At 42.7% G+C, this 17,371-nt stretch overlaps 1 protein-coding gene across 1 annotated transcript; it reads right to left on the bottom strand.

The window, feature by feature from the left end:
- Window positions 1-11: 11 nt before the first annotated feature.
- arhgef16 (Rho guanine nucleotide exchange factor (GEF) 16) lies at window positions 12-16,804 on the bottom strand. The gene is made up of 15 exons (XM_071543251.1): window positions 16,674-16,804; window positions 15,200-15,827; window positions 14,359-14,410; window positions 12,948-13,111; window positions 12,382-12,438; window positions 9,888-10,048; window positions 8,260-8,412; window positions 8,029-8,158; window positions 7,198-7,272; window positions 6,630-6,722; window positions 6,125-6,276; window positions 2,977-3,162; window positions 2,222-2,292; window positions 998-1,099; window positions 12-835 (listed from the first exon to the last, which is right to left on the bottom strand). The coding sequence occupies exons 2-15, from the start codon at window positions 15,761-15,763 to the stop codon at window positions 696-698; spliced, it is 2,100 nt and encodes a 699-aa protein (XP_071399352.1). The 5' UTR covers window positions 15,764-15,827; window positions 16,674-16,804; the 3' UTR covers window positions 12-695.
- Between the last annotated feature and the right edge of the window lie 567 nt (window positions 16,805-17,371).

The following is a 17,371-nucleotide window of genomic DNA, read 5'->3' as shown; positions in this document are numbered from 1 at the left end:
AGTGCGGCAGACAATTCAATAAAATCTTTGGGGGGGGGGGGGGACGACAGCAAAAATAGGTGGTTACAAAACATGCTTGAAGGGAGAAAGGCATTTTGATATTTATAGACAAATATAATGTTGAAATAATAGTTTCATTAAGATTTCACAAAATCAACCAAATCCTTAAAGCACTTAATAGACTACTTTTTCTAACGGCAATGGTGAACTGTTTTTTGCTAAATCTTTGTGCTAGCACAGTTGCTTTAACACCAGTATTATAATGAAAAAACCCTACACATAGCATCTTTAAATTGACTGTTACAATGTGATGTTAAATGTTGGATACATTTCTCAGTACTTTTAAGTTCCTCATCCTAAGGTGAGGCAACAAGACCAGAGTAGGGACAATGTAGGCAATGGACTCTGAAAGTTTGGTACTTTTTGCATGCAACTCGTCATTACACTGTATGCAGACACTTCTTTAGCACTTAGGGTTTAAAAAAAAAAACAACAACCCTAGATTGTGTCTCATAAGATTAATTACTACAGCAATTAAGTTCAAAATACATTCACACCAACATTTGTACACAAGAAAATTACAGGACAAAGCTGTACAAGTTGAGTTAAAGTCACCACCTTTCACCAGTATATCCTGTCCATTTTTTTTGATGCCATGTACAATATACCCCAATAATACAGCCAAACGATGCCACTCAAACATTGGTCTCTTTGCGCAGGCGCTTCATACGCTGCACGTTGTTCTCCATGGCAGTAGGGTTGGTGATCTCTGTGGCACAGCTGGCAGGGAACCAGCCTCTCTCTCCGTCCCGCATCCTCTCCCCATGGCACCAATCTAAGAGCAGAAAAGATTAAATATGCTTTGTGTTCAGCAGCTCTACACAGTTTGTTAAACACGGAAGATGAGGCACTCGTGCAGGAGGATATTAAGAACCTCTGAATTGGATAGCATGTTACAGATATTTGTGTGAGTGAAGCAGGAGACGGTGTGCCTCACCCTCCTCTTTCCCCAGGACGATGACGACCTCAGCCTGTTGCAGCCCCAGCTCATCTGGCTCCTTGGGCATGTAGGCTTTTGTGGCCTCGTACTGTGGCAGACCTGAAATACATTCCCATAATGCACTGTGGTTCATTGTCACATAAAAAGGAGCAAAAAACATGAAGCGGCTAATAGCTGAACAAACTTTCCATGTGTTACCAACTAGAGTGTAATTGTTGGAAATAAAATTGAATGTTTGGTATTCCTATTGTCAGAAAAAGAACACGGTCCTCTGATGGGTTGAAAAAAAACCTGGGCTTATTAAAACCTTTTAAAACCCACTATATAATTTGCAAACTGAATGGTCATCACCCTCAATGGAAAAATAAGGCTTATTCCTGAAAAGTTTAACATTTAGGGAATGCAAGGTTTTCACCCGACAGCGTAATCTTAAAAATTTATGAGGGTCGAAGTCTACATCAGAATTATTCATTAACGTTAAAGTTCCCAACTCTATGCCTACTCTAGCCTGCAATGTCACTGCAAATATGTCAACCAGGCATGCAGGTTGAAACAGGAGAAAATGGTGGCACTACGCAACAGTAGAAGAAAATGCCATCCAACACAAACCACTGTCAGCAAAACAAAACAACCAATATTGTAAAAAAAACTCAATGGAGTGGAAGATGGACTGGTTGGGGACAGAGGGGAAAATGGCACCATCCTCTTCTGTAAAGACTGCTGCCAAGTTCCAGCAGTGGGGGAAAAAAGGTTAAAACTAATTGTTTATTTGGCAATGTGCAGTGCAAATGTATTGTTTCATAGTTTAATAATATTGCCCCCAGAAAGGAACAAAATGCCCCTAAAAATCAGGTCAAGGGGGGAAAAAAATGCACTCTGAAAAAAAGAAAAAGTTAATTTCTTGCCCTGGTTCATACACAGATCTGGAAAAACATGAGAAACAGATTTGATAATCTCCAGGTCTTGAAAATGTGAGAACTGTATGAAAAAGTAGGAAAGAACATTGTTCTCAGTTCTGATAGAAATGTGACCAAGATAAAATTTTAGATGGCTGTAGATCCTGGTGCTTACATGAAAGGAGGGTGCACAGATTTATCATGAGTTATCGTTTTTATGAGTCAGATGTACACGCATTGTGAAAATGACATTCAAGATTAATAGATTAATTCAAAGTGCATTTTAACAAACGAGGCCCTTGGTAAACAGACCTCCCTGACTTACCATCTTTACTAGTGACGACACCCGCCTGCTTGTGCTCTGTGAGGGCGCTGACCCAGCGAGCCCGGTCCACCCTGGGCAACCGAGACAAAACAACAGGATTAGATGTGACTCCAAACCCAGTGTCAATATATCTGATCACACAGGGAAAAATGATGTCCATTTTGTTGTGAGTCTAACAAAGTGCATGGAAGAGTTCTGTCAGTAGAGGGAGCTAGATTACAAAGCATACAAGTAAATTTGATTTTGAATAAATCACATTAGGGCCAAGTTTCCCAGAGAGCATCTAAACAATAAATATCTATATCCAATATCAACAAGACTGTCTTTAGAGAGAGAAAGAGGTAGAATCTGCACACTGTGTTGATAGCTCCTAATAAGTTTAATGGCAAAATTATTGGGAGCTATCAATACAGTGTGTGGATTCTATCTCTCGCTGTAAAAATGTTTTTGATCCAGCACCTGTAGGAAGTTTTTTGGATGTGTGCACTTTTTTCTTCTTTATTCATAACAAGATTCTTTGCACTTATGCATGAACCTGCCACAAAAAGAATTATAAATCAGGTCTTTTGCAGCTGAGGAAATCAGAGCTATTTGTCCCAAATCCCCATCCTTCCATGTGAAATTGACCCTACATTCATTCACACAGGATTTAAATCCTGTGCATTCAAATGGAAATGTGTGCAAATACATATTTGAGGGGGAAAAAAAGCTGCAGTTATGAAACATGGGTGGGGGGGGGCTGAGAGCAGCAGTACCTGGACTCGGCCACCAGGGCGATCTGCTCCGGTCTGCCCTCGCTGTTCCTGCTCATCAGCAGTCTGAAATACAGATGGTTGGAGCTTCCTTTGGCCGGCGGAGACATCCGTCCCTCCACAGCCTCCCCCACCTCCACCTCCACCTTCTCCAGAGTGGCGTAGTCCATCACCACAAAGCTCTCCTCACTGGACAGACAGCACAATAAACCTATTTTTTTACTCTATAGACATTTCTCCACAGCAAGCCATGGCTCAAAATGCTGAGAATAGGGGCTTTGAAGTGCTAGTATTTATTATGAAAAGAGATAGATCATGGCCGTCGTGTTTCGGCTTACATGCCTTTATCGGGGTACCTTCATGAAGGGGTGTAAGCCAATACAATAAAGGCTTTTTAATATTTTTCACTGCAAAAAGTGTGCCTTGGTATTATTTTTTGAGAATGGCCCTTTTATTTTATTTTTGCATTTTGCATGTTCCAGCAATAGAGTGCATGATCTGTCTCTATGATGTAACTCCCTGGTTTCCAAGCGCACCTTTTTTTGACTCCAGCAACTTCATTTTTTTTATGGACAGTGCAGCGCTCGTTGTATCTTCTCTTCTCTTCTACTAGTATTTATACATTTTCATCTATAGACAAGGTGCAAGAACAACCACAGAAATATTGTCACAGGGAAATTAAATGATGCCAATGAAACACAAAAGTTTTTGCATGTCACATTGTAGCTCCTGGGGACGCACAAAGGTTGGGTAAAAAGTGCAATTGCCGCTCAGCCAGGTTTTTATATGTTAACACATGTACAACACATTCAAATGCACATTCCATGAGCATCTGCTAACAGCACTTTCTAGCTATTGTGACCCTAGAACTGGGGCATGGTAGCCTGGTGTCCATAATGAATCGCCATGCAAATTCGAAGAGTGCTGAAAACTGCGATTCATAGGGGCTGGACACCAGGCTAGGGGCATGGGGTCAACTTTCAAAACCTGAAAGTGATTCTAGTCTTGTGGGTAACTCCTTCCTCTTAGTTAACATAGTTTGATTTCTCCCTTAACTCAAAACATACGCACACAAAGCTGCGGTCTGCTGAGTTGACATGTTGCATGTGAGACTTAAGAATGCCAAGCATGCACCATATCCATTCTCTCTCCCTCCTCGCTCTTTCCTTCTTCTGCTCTCGATGCTTCTCATGTTCCCTGCCAGCCACCAGCTGGGTCTGCTCAACGCCCACGAGGGTCACCACCCGGGTGGAAAATAACCACTGAACTACAAGCAAAATTCTAGAGGACTTTGCTTGTGATTGTTTGTAAGTTTGTCTACTCTATCCAACTGCAACTTTACCCAACCAGGTGCCTTTTGATTCTAAAAGGCGATTTTGTTGGTAAAAGTACCTTTTGAATTTTGGAATCTGTGGCCAGAGGTTGAAAAAGTTAGTTTCCCTCTTTAGTGACTCTCATGAACATACCAGATTACTATTCAGTGGGCTCCGTCTCATCCATCCCCTACTCCCTCACCCTATATATCCACTCCACCTCTGTTCCGCGTTCACATGAGGTGTTCACCATACTGATGCTGACTTTCCATACACCGTTACCGTACCGCGATGGAAGTGCAACAGCGAAGACGCATGGAGGAAACATCTTACAAATGCAAGATACACGGAGGAAAGATCTTATCTAAATGTAAGTTCCCTGTTGAGTGATTTTGTCATGTAGTATTTTTTGTAATGCACATAGGTAATCAGGCTTTGTAGCTTTTTCCTCGCAGTCCAGGGACTTTAAACACAATCATGGAATGGGAATGTGTGGTTAATAATTATAATTTTAATCATAGCTTTCATGTTAGAACTGTCTAAAGGAAGCAATTACTGTGGTCCTTAAGTATATTTAATTATCTGTTGAAAGAAAACACATCTCATTTTAGAACCTTGGGTTATTTTGTTGTTATCGTGCATTTAAAAAGGGACAGTCAACAAGAAGGTAATATAATAACAACAGCTGGGTGAGCAGGCCGTCCATCAGTAGCCATGGTAACGGCTAGTTCCTGCTTCCGGTGGATGGTGTGGAGGGCATCCCTAGCCTGGTGTCCAGTTTTCGATTCGAAGAGTGCTGAAAACTGCGATTCATAGGGGCTGGATACCAGGCTAGGGCATCCCACAGTTCCCGGTTCATTTTTACCCTGTCTCTTAGTAAGGAGGCCCTTCACAGCTGGGACTGTGACTTCATTTGGAGTGAGACTCAGTGGTGAAGTGATAGCAGTTATGGAACCATCTGGGAAAGGGCCTTAGAGTGAGCTGAATTCTAACTATAGTGAAGCTACAAGGTCAAATCTTTGGCTGTCAAGCTGTGATACACTTTGGTGATTGTGTTGACATGGTGGAGAGCTTGTGGTAGAGATTTTTGCGAGCTAGTAGGCTATGAAAATCTTGCAGTTATGTCCCCTGATACTGTGGCGGTCTAACATGAGTTTATTTAGGTTTACAGCTATTGGAAGCCAGTGGAACCATGGGAACTTATGCCAGTTTCACCTCTGTGTTCACTATTCTGTGCCTTAAGGCGCTTTTGAAATGTTGCAAAACTAGCTTGTTCAATCCATTGAAACTTCACGGAATTCATTAAATAGTAGACTGAATAGGTGAGAGTGTGGATAAACTTCTTGTCGCAAGACTTGAAGTTGGTCAGAGAGCTTATTTCCCAAATAGAGCTAAACAATTAATTACAAAAAAAATTTGAAATCGCAATATGAACTTCTGCCATTTCCAAATCGCAGAAGCTGCAATAAATTACTTGAGAGAGAGCAGCGTCCAAAATGGATTTCTGAACAAGGTGTTTTAGAGCTGCAGGTAATCTTTGGTCCATGATCAGGTACAATATTGGTGAAAACCTTTCATCATTTTTTTTTTTTACAAAATCACTTTCCTTTAAACAATTTTAAAGTTCTAAAATATGATGACAAGAAAAACTTGTGATGATACGAATCACAGATTAAATCGCAATTGCAATATTCTGTCAAATAATCTCAATTCCATTTTTTGTCATTATCTTTCAGCCCTATTCCCAAAAAGTCATTGTATTCTATGAAAGACTAATATTGAACACAACCTTTATGTATTCCTGTTCAGCCTACAGTTCCCAGCAGAGTCCCACTGACCTCTTCTTCTTGGTGACGATGAGCACGTCGTTGAAGAGGAACAGGTAGTAGCTCCTGTGGCTGAAAGCCCTCCAGATGCTGAGCTCCTCGGTGCAGACGGCCAGCTCTCCGCACTTCTTCAGCCACCGAGATGACGACACCAAAGGAAACGGCTGGAGACACAAGTGTTACCAATCTAGGTCAGCAATCAAGCTAATGTGTACTCTGTATTCAGAGGGGTACGACAACGTGGAAAGTTCATTATGTAGAAATGTTTCTGTAGTGGGCAATAACAAACAAATCATTTTGAATTGGACTGAGACGTCTTGCATCATTACTATATGAAAAAAATTAGTCTAAACCTTGTTTCCAACTTCTAATGTATTCCATCCCATTCATATCTGCATTCATTGCCAATCTAAAAGCTAATTTACCAAACCCTATATCAACTGTAATCTTCATGGAAGGTGTGTGTGTGTGTGTGTGTGTGTGTGTGTGCGCGCAGCAAAACATGGCCGGCCCTTACCTTGATCTTACCAAAATCCATCTGCTTCTGGATGGTGTACATCTGCTCTGTCCTCTCCATCCGCCTCGCCCCATCATTGCAGCTAGCGACCAACTGTTAAGATAATAATCATCATCATAATAATCATAAATCATCATCAAGCCCATGGCAACACATCATCTTTATAGTTCATTTTGAATTATGAAACACAGAGTTAAAGAGTGACAGATCCACCTAGTAGTGATGCATCAACACCAGTTTTTCAGTGCCAGTGTCAATTGAGAACACTTTTCTTGGATTTCTGACACATGCATGTCAGCTTTTAGTATTGGGGAAATTGTCTGATACTTTTGGCTGCTATTTTCCTGAGATCTGCTAGTGGTGCTGGTACATGAATTTCCCCAAGGGGATTAATAAAGTGCTATCTTATCTTGTCTTATCTTACATCCCTACAGTCCGGAAGACACTTACTGTATATACTGGTCTGATACTAGATCATTGACCAGAGGGTGTACATTTGAGAAGAATTAGGTTATGAGCCAGCTGACTTCACAGAGGATCACCATGCTTGTATGTGTTGCATATCTACCTTGCTGATGGCATGCAGGGCCCAGACTGCAGCAAAGTACTCTGCTGTCTTGTCTGGAGTCTTCTGGCAGATGGTCTGTGAGGAGGAAAGGGTTTGGCGCTCTTAAATAACCTTTTATTCACTTCTGTAGTCAAAACAACTGTCTGTGCAACCCTCTAAGACATCCATCTGAATCCAACAATCAGATCCGACTATCCAAGAGGTTCCTAAATGATTGGCTGCAATGTATAACGGATGGTGGATTCTATGGAATTTGGGAGCCAATCTATGGGGAATTTCATATTAGATTTCTAAAGGAGTAGAGATTGGCAAAAGTGGATAACATGAAGGTAAAGTGATAAACCACAACTACTGAGTCCACGGTTACATTAGAATAACAGGTAAAAAATTATCATTAGGGGAGTCAATCAATCAATCAATCAATCAAATGGACTATATTGTTTATATTATTACAATGACAATAATATAAAAAAGTAAAAATGGTTCTCAACCTGCTGGTCATGAATCCCCAGAGGGCTAGAGAGATAAATTTAGGGTTTCAACCATAACAAATATTTATAGAATCTGAAAAAATCTATTTCAAATATACAAATGTATTATTCTGTTTTTAATCTTTGTGATGAATGCCTTTCTCTTGGGAAATAATGTGTATTTGCAGCTTCTTCCAATCAAGTAAAATACCCAGGAATGGAAAAAAACCCAACATAATTTAATGGGAAAGTTCAGCACTCTTCTGTCATGAAAAGGCATCGCTTCATTATTGGGGTCACAAGCCAAAAAGACCATTGAGAACCATTCATATAGAGAGAGAGAGTAAGGGTTGAGACTGACATCCAGCAGCAGTGGTAGTCTGGTGACTCGCTGCATGGGGAGGATGAGGAAGGAGATCATGGGGAGGCCTCCGCATTCACTGCTCCCTTCTATCTGCTTCAGCGCCTCTTTAAAGGCAGTGTTACCGGCTCTAAGACAGAGACAGACAGAGGGGGAGATCAGTTCTGCTGCCTTTTTACTGCAGAGAATCAACTGCATCTTCGCAATTTGCATCCCTCGTCCGCTACCCACAGCAGCTTCTGCAGCGTCCTCTGCTGGAAGGTCTCGTTGGAGCAGTAGACGATGTAGGGCTCAAAGTGGTGGGCAGCGTGGTTCTGCACAATATCGCTGATGTCCCGGATCACTGGGTTGTCATGGTGACGCCGCTCAAGGTCCTCAAAAAACCTGGAGAGGGAGAGAGAGGGAGAGAGAGAGAGAGAGAGAGGGAGAGAGCAGCGAGGGAGTGAGAGGACTCTTTTTTCCTCCCACAGGCCAGTTACCTGAGCGAGATAAAAGCTAATGCATTCATCACATACATACAAAGCTGTGTGAGGGCATGTAATGTGTAGGCTGAATTGCTTTGACTTTGTTTTAAATTCAAAGACTGTTCGCATATGATAATGACACTTGCACCATCAGCGAATTAATAAATTTGTCCATGTTTAACGCGGCAAGTCAGTTACAGCGATCTAATATGAGCTAGAAACTATTCTTCATACCAAATGCTCAAGTTAAGTAAAATTTGATTTTATTCTTATATCTTATGTACATGATTTAGATTTCTAGCTGTGTGAAAGCTGTCCAATATGAGTATAATTGTAAAAGCTGTCCACTATAACATATGATAAACAACTTTCAGCCCCACCCTTTGAAGCGGCTTTTTTTTTTCTGAACAAAAAAATGTGAGTAAAATGACACCCAAACAGCAGCCCAACCCAGGAACCTATGAATGACTGACACACACACATGCACACACACACACCGACACACACACACACACACACACACACACAAACACACACGGGTGTCAGATCTGTCATATTTCAGCAGCTTCTGGGACACGTTCTGCCTGCCAGTTTTGCAGATTGAGCTTTTACATGCCAACAGGGAATTTAGAAGACAGAAAAGATAGATGGAGACTTCTCCTGTTGCTGCCGAAACAGGAATCCATTTTCATCCAAAAGCACAGCAGCCGGTAACGTGCGGCACTTCACAGAGCAGAAGACAGCCTGCTCTCTCGAGGACATTATCATCTTAAAGCCAGCGAATACCTCTAAAAGCAAGCAGGCAGCAGAACCAGTTTGTCCAGCGTGTCCCAACATGCTGAGGGAGCCCACAGGATACTGGAGACATGCTAAGGGCAAGAAATGCTCTCGCTGAAACTTTAAATGAACCTATTTCCACTTCAGAAACCACTCCCTCCTGCGTCTTGCGTGGGAATAAAAATTGAGTTTGTGTGACGAGAAGACGTTTCCGACCACAAGACACAATGTGCCTTCCCTTCCAAAATCTGCAACGTAGGTTGGAGTTTTTTTTTTTTTTTAGGTTTTATTCGCACCAAAAAAAAAAAAAAAAAAACCTCACCAAGAAAATGGTTATATGATGTATATACTGGAAACAACAATAAACAAAAAAAAACAAACAAACAAAAAAAACAAGTAACTTATGTGTGTGTGTAAGTAGATGCGTAGATAAAATAAAAATCTATGATAATGCCTCATGCACTGATAGCATCATGAGATTTTTTCTCTCTGAGGAGGTGAAACTCCCCCACAACCTCCTTCTTCTCTCTCTCTCTCTGTCTCTCTCTCTCTCCCTCTCTCTCTCTCTCTCTCTCTCACACACACACACACACACACACAGCAGAGCGGTGTGCCGACCGTTGGCTGACTCCGTGGATGACGGCGATGTTGGAGAAGAGGTGATGGTGCTCGGTGGCCGTCATCGTCCTCCGCAGGGCGTCGCTGCTCTTGAAGAGGCGCACCAGGATGCCCAGGCTGTGCAGGTACGAGTACTCCGACGTGATGATCTCAAAGATGGCCTGTTGTCGGATGACCACATGTACACGGATAAATTAACAAATGTGAAGGAGCTGTTCACATTTGCATCCCTCATTTCAGCCTAAACTTTAAACCAAACATCCACCCTCAGATGCTTTTACACTGTTAGATATCATCAATCTGTGATGTTCAGTGCATTCCAGGAGTTATTTTGTCATGAAGTGTAATTTACTTTTTTGTTGTACTAACTTTCCCTCACCCTGCCTCGTCTACTGCTCCTTCAGTTACTGATTTCCTACAGTTCCCAGAATGCCTTTCAGCTCCCAGAGAAAGTGCCTGAACTTGTTGCATTCAGTACATGTAGATGGAGAGAGCGATAGTGTTAGTGATAGCGGAGCGAGAGTTTTTCCAGGCAAGAAAAAGCGACTGCTGCGCTCCTTACGCAAAATTCAAAATGTCTTCTGGCTGCATTGCATTCTGGTCTATTGAGGCTGCAGTCTGTGGAGAGACTGGTCTTCTACGATGGATTTCTCCTTGTGTGATTAAATGGGTGACTCTAGAAAGAAGCCCTCGCTCTTTGATTCTGAGGCACTGACACCAAAACCTGATGTTTTAGATAGTTGACATTTTTTCTGCTATTAAACTCCATTGTAGCATTATCTATGTTTGGCCAGTTGTCCGCAGCAATAAGAAAAATCCACCACCAAACAAGAAAATCTTTCTTTTAAGAACAATCCCTGAGATAAGTTCACCTCTGTTGACAATTAGGATCTATGTAACCTACCAGACCCAAGCCAGCAGCCCAATAAAACACATTTATATAAAAGTTGTAAATATACAGACAAAATCAGGCATCATTGTTTTCTATTATTTTTTGAAGTAGAGCTAACAGACAGGTGGAGCTGACACACCTTCCACCCCTCTACTTCCTACATGACTGTTAAGGCTGAAGTGGCTCAGAACGGAAGAGAGGCAACACCGCAGAAGACCAAAGTGCATTGTCATTCAAGGGTTGTGCGTACATTTCAGTTTCTGTTACTCATCCGTACCGATGTTTTGAGCTCTCCAAAGACATTACCTACCAGGAAAGTTGGACCACAGAAATAACAACAGGTGACATGTGCCTCCTACGCTGTAACTGGTGAAACTTGTAGAGGTCTGCTGGTGACACACAGCATTTTGTAAGAGTAAAATGGGACAACTATTTTTTTTTTTAACTCCTCAAATGTGCCTGACATTACAGCATGCCCAGTGGAGCAGCAATATTTCTCCGTTGTTGTTAACTGATCCAGCTTGTCCCAAACTTCATCCAAATGCTTTCATATCCCTAGAATGCTATGGACAGCTGTTGCACCATTTTGTAGTATAGTGGTTAAGCACTAGAACTAGACCAGTGGTTCTCAACGTGGGGTCTCAGATTTGGGTCTGAGAGACAAAATCTCATCAAATGGGGGTCCATGGCTCTAATGTGGACTAAATTTGGGGTCCTTGATATGAAAAAGGTTGAGAACCACTGAACTAGACCTATGAGCCAGCTAAAGATACAAAAGAGTTAGACAAGCACCTGTGCAGGAAAGGGACCAAGCTTGATTACATTAGCAGGGTGTGGCTTTATTCAGGGTGCTGTAGAGCACACAGGGTGGACCTTTGCTATTGACACAGGAGCTCAGACTGCTAACACAGACTCATTAAAAGGAAAAATCCACCTTCAGATACTCTTACACTCTTATCAATTTGTGATGATCAGTGCATTATTTTGAGTTATTTTGAGATAAAATATTATTTACTTTTTTTGTTGTACCCACTTCTCCTCAACCTGCCTCGTCTACTTCTACTTCTGTTTATGTATTTCCCTGACTGACTTTCAGCAACCGACAGAAAACAGGTTTGAACTTGTTGCTGTCGTTCAATGGTGGGCGTATGGACATATAAACAGCTTTAAAGTGTAATGGTTCAGCTGTAGGTTATATGTGTGGATGATCGCAGCTGCGCCCCTTGCTCAGAACACGATATGTCTTCATGTGGCTGCATTGCATTCTGGTCTATTGAGGCTGCTGTGGGAGGAAAAATTGGTCTCTCTTTCTCTTCTACGATGGATTTCTCCCTGTATGACTGTTGAACGTCGGTGCAAAATGGTGAGTCTAGTTTGAAACCCTCGCCCTTTTGATTCTTTGAGGGACTGACACCAAAACCTGATGTTTGTTTACTGTTGAAGTTTTAGATAGCTGGAATATAATATATCCACAGAACTACAAAAACATTTCCAAGAGCACAATGTTAAGTGTTTTAGGGTGGATTTGTCCTTTAACCTAGCTGTCTTTCACATTCTGCAGTATACACACACACACACACACACACACACACACACACTGACCTCTTGTCTCTTCCTCTCCTCAGGTGAGATCAACGTCAGAATGCCTGTGTCCTTCACCTTTGCAAAAACATGAGCAAAAACCAAAGTTAGGCGCTCACATGTGACTGTACACTTGATTACGGAGCTTGTTTTGGAAATGGTAAAAATGAAACGGCAAAATGTCTCCAGCCTGTCAGAGAGGCTTGCTGGATGTTCTGCCATTTTAGTCAAACCTATCCAGCATTTTCACACTGGGTCAAGGAGTGTGGGAGTTTCTGCAGCGGCAACCGAATGTAAGACAGTGAGCTTTTCATATCACAGCTCTTAAAACAAAAAGAAACATTCAGCTACACTTGAACAACACTTCGACTGGCTGTCAGTGTTCTCTGTTGAAGGCTGTGATGGCTGAAAAGCACTTCTGGACTTGTTTACCAAGTAAGCTCCAGCTGGAATTTGTTCAGTGAAATTTAGCTCAATTCACTATACAATTCAAGCACCTTGGTAGAAGTTCCATGTTTCAGTAGATTTCCTTTCCTTCGGTATTCATACAGGATTGTGTGCGTGTGTCGATGCAGGTGGAGGTTTACCTGTGGCAGCTGGCTCCAGGTGAGCTGTGCCGGCCGGTAGCTCTTCACCACGATGCCCTGGTTCTCCACAGGAGGTTCCACCACCACAAAGTCGTCCAGCAGCTCGTCCTGGTTGGTGGAGTGCAGCCCTCGCTCACGGATCTCCTGGTAGAGGCGCGGCGTAGCTGAGGGCCGCATCAACATCAGCAAACATTACTTGAATTCAGCCGATTTTGCACTTTCATGAGCCTGGGACCAAGACAAACTACTGAAAATACACTGCAAATTCCTGAAAAATGTGCAAGTTTAGACGTTTACTTTCTGGAAATACCAGGTTTCTATAAAAAGTATTGATAATATGGGACTAATCTGAAATGTTTCTCTTGCTATGAGCCTATGTATGCAGGATTCTGTTATTATTCAACCATAAATCTGTCACATTTACTGAGAGAAGTAAATTATGGGTATTCTGTTAGTATAACAAATGAAATGATCAACCACTGTTGAAATCTGTCAACATAATAACATGAGCCACATTGGGAATTGAAGCGTAGGAGGTGAGAATGCATCTGTCTGGAATAAAGCTGAGATTCAGTTGGGTTTAAAAGCACAGTTCTGTCTGGAGCATTGTCATTATTGGGGAGGCTGGTAGGAGCGTTATGTAACGGAAAGGTCACAGGTGCAATCCCCACAATGCCCAAATGTGTCTGTCTAATATGTGTAGGCATCATGTACTTTATCAGGTACCTTATCATTACATGGAAAACAACTGAGATGTTTTTCCCAGTCATCAGCTGACCACACTTGCATCACGCTCCTTTGGGACATAAACTTATCTCATGGGCCAATACACAGTAAAATCATCAGTGTTAATTTCTCTTTCTCTTAAGAGTGCAGAAATCAACACTATGCCAGTAATTACATAAGTCCACATCCATCAGAGTTAATTTATTTAACACTTTTAGATAGTTTTGAACAGCCACCCCAGCATCATTCCAGCTCTATGAGTGGACAAACAACACTCCAATCAACACTTGGCCAACTCCAAATAACTGTCACTGAAAAAATCAACACATTAGCAATGGGAAATCTTGCGGTGAATAAAAGTACAGGACATTAAAAAAATCTCAAAATTCAGGACCTAACACTCTGACGTTCAGTATGCTGACAGCACTCAGAGTGAATGATTTCCTGTTTGGTCCTCTGCTGCTTCCCAGAAGGCATCAATTCTGCGATAGGAAATAGTGACTCTGGCATCCGCATATCAATCCCAATTCATACTCTCCTCCACTCCACATTTTCAATTGCTGACAAAGAGAAATTCTGAAGTTTTTAAGAAAATGAAGCCAAACTTTGTAGTTCTTTCCCAGTTATTTGTATTCCTATGACCAAAATCTAGGGAAGTGGACACAGTGACACATAGTGCACATACCGTCTTTGAAGGATCCCCCATGCCTCTGGTTCCTCTTTCTCCCCAGGGTTCGCTAGAGGGGAGACAGCAGCACAGCCTGAGTTTATCACTGTGGAATGCATGGGCCTCCATAACAACAGAGATACTCCATTTGTATTATTTCTCTCTGTCTCTCTCTCTTCCCTTGCTCCTTAATTCTCTCTAAAACTGCCTCTTTCATTCTTTAAATGCTGAATTTTCAAGTATTTTCTAGTAATAGCCTATGAGTTGTTAAGTGGACTTCCTCAACACTGGTATTCAGTCTGGAAGATAGGAAACAGTTGTGGAAACATGCCATCAACCCCTATGACTAAAGGAGAATTTGACAGAAGTCACCACCATTGGCTTATGCTGACTCTGACCTACGAAGCTATGTGAGAGACAAAGCCGTGTGGGTTATCAACTGGGCTTTGTTTTCATTTGAAGAGCGTAACTGGCATCTGGCCATGGCTCCTCTGCTGACAGACTTCATTTATTCATCAGCTTGGTATATTTACATTTGGGATCAAGCACAGTTCTGGTGCTCTCTCATACCATTATGTGTCATACAGGGACACATAAGACACAAAGCAAAATAAGTTTCAATGCATGTGGAGTCTACAAATAAATGAGGATCTATTGCTTGAATATGGCTGCTTTTTAGAGAGAAAAGTTATCTCTCTTTTTTGAAATAATTCAACACCCATCCCATTAGACTCTTGTACTAGGTCTGAAAAATAAATGACCTATTAAACTTGAATTAGCCTCTTCTACTACCTGTCCAATTCTTTTTCATTTACTGTGAGTTCATGGTAAATGGACTGAGGACAACACAACCCTGTACCTTGCGTCTGGGGCTGCGGGCCGGACTCGGGCTGGGGGCTCGGTCCTCACTGACGGGATTGAGCGTGGTCTCGGCCACTCGTCCCCTCGCCATGGCCTCAATGTCCAGGCTGGTCACAGCCGCTCTGTACGACTTGTTCCTGCGGTTCCTCCTCAGAGCGAAGCCCTCCCCGTCGCTGTCGTAATCCTCCCAGGACAGGTCGGGCCCCTGGGTGGAGTGACGGCTCCGGGCCCCGCCGCTCTCCAGTCCCACCGGGAAAGTCACCACTGTGGTGTGGTGCCGGTTCTTGGGCCGGCTGGTCATGGCCAGATTCTTGGGGATGAGCTGCTGGCTGCCCAGCTTTAGCGACGCGGGACTCTGGGTGCTCAACACCACCTGCTGAGGCACCACCAGCCCATCCGCTAAATCTTGCTGGGGCATTGATGTGTGGGGTTGGGGTGTGGGGGAGCGCTGCGGCTGGCTGAAATGATTGTCCGTCACAGTTATCTGGAGGTCTGGGAAGCGGCTCTCCAGAAGGAGAGGGGCCTGGTCGCCCATGGTGCTGTCTGACTGTCTATGGGACATGGCCTCCGCCTGTGACCTCGGCCCGGTCCACTCAGCTCTTCAGCATCTACAATATGGAAGGAGTCTGAAGATGACAGGACAAAAACAAATTACATGCATGAACAGGAGACGAACAGGAGTCAAACTGCCTGCATAAGATAATCTATACAACTAGCACTTTAAATGGAGACAAGGAAAAACAACAGGGGTAATATGAGTGTTTTTGTCTCAATGACCCACAAATACCAGCAGTGACCTACAGTGGGGTTCCCAGATCTCTTCCCATCGGAGAATAACTCGTGATCCCATTCCCCCTCAGAGTCGGACCAGTCCTGCCCGTCCTCAAACTCGTATCAAGGGAACCAACCCGTGACTCACTGCTCCCTCCTACACTACGCTGCACTTGCCCACACAAAAGACCTGCTCCAGCAAATCTGTGCTCCACAGAAACTACACCCAGAAACAATTCAAATGCATTTCCATACTGAATGCTTTTAACTCGCCCTGTAAAGTATAGGCTATGTGGTAAACTGCGCATACAAACGCCGCGAGTAAAGTCGCTTTTACAGAAGCAGCACAGTATCAGGTAGGCCAAACTATTATAAACATATAATTATAATGGCAACTAGCTCCCAACTAACTCCCACAATGACTTTCATCACAATCAATTTAACATGCTGAGCTTCAAAAGTCGCTTCAACATGTAGGACCACGCGCCATAATACTCACATTAAGAAGTTACTGAACTATATTTTTCACCGGATTTCTATCGCAGTCTTCATTTCCAATAACTTCACTGCTTGAAAGACGGATTAGGGAGGGAAAAAATGTCTGCCTCACATTCCCAAGGTTCATAACAGCGGAGTGACACCCACTCCACTTCGCACTGTGATTATAATAGTTGTATAATGAAGTATAATAGCCGCCTTACCTGTTCGAGATGCCTTCGTAAACAGCTTTCTTAAATGAAACCATAGGTCAGTGCGGCTGTTGTCCAGAAGCGGCTGTCCAGTCAGTTGGGAAGTGCGGCGTCCTCCGCTCCACTCAGTCACATTTTCTTACTAACTCACTTCCTCTTCTGTTTTGCAGGGACCCTTAATCTGTGCTGCTGACGTCACCACAGGTGAGTGCCAATCAGTCGAAACCTCAATTTAGATTAAAACAGATTTGCAGCTACTGCAGCAGCTTTTTACAAGACAGCAGTCTACTATTTGGTCCACGACTTGATAACTGTTTACGACCATATAGTCCGACTTGCCCATATATCTACTAGTTCGATTTTCTATCAAATGCAGTTAAAACAGTCAAAATCTCGGCTGTTTCCTGCCCACATAGTTATATCATAACCTTTTAGCAAATATATGACCATAAAATGTGTTAATCTCCTGCATGTTCCATTGTGTTTCAATTGTATTTCTACCTGTGGGACATTTGTCAACATCTTGGCTACCTGTTCGACAACAAATGGCTCTCTGCCACCCTCTGCTGCTCAATAGTTTGCATTGCAGTTTCTGTGCTATACATATACACTGAATGGATAAAATACTGTATTAGGGACACCTTCCTGATACTGAGTTGCAGCCCATTTTGCACAATCCACATCTCAGGTGTCTCAAATCTTAAAAATCC

The sequence above is a fragment of the Centroberyx affinis genome, unplaced genomic scaffold, assembly GCF_046629955.1.
Source record: "Centroberyx affinis isolate AG114_WGS23_722 - 3 ecotype Tasmania unplaced genomic scaffold, CSIRO-AGI_Caff_v1 ptg004275l_1, whole genome shotgun sequence".
NCBI lineage: Eukaryota > Metazoa > Chordata > Actinopteri > Beryciformes > Berycidae > Centroberyx > Centroberyx affinis.
This window is presented reverse-complemented; position numbering and strand designations above follow the sequence as displayed.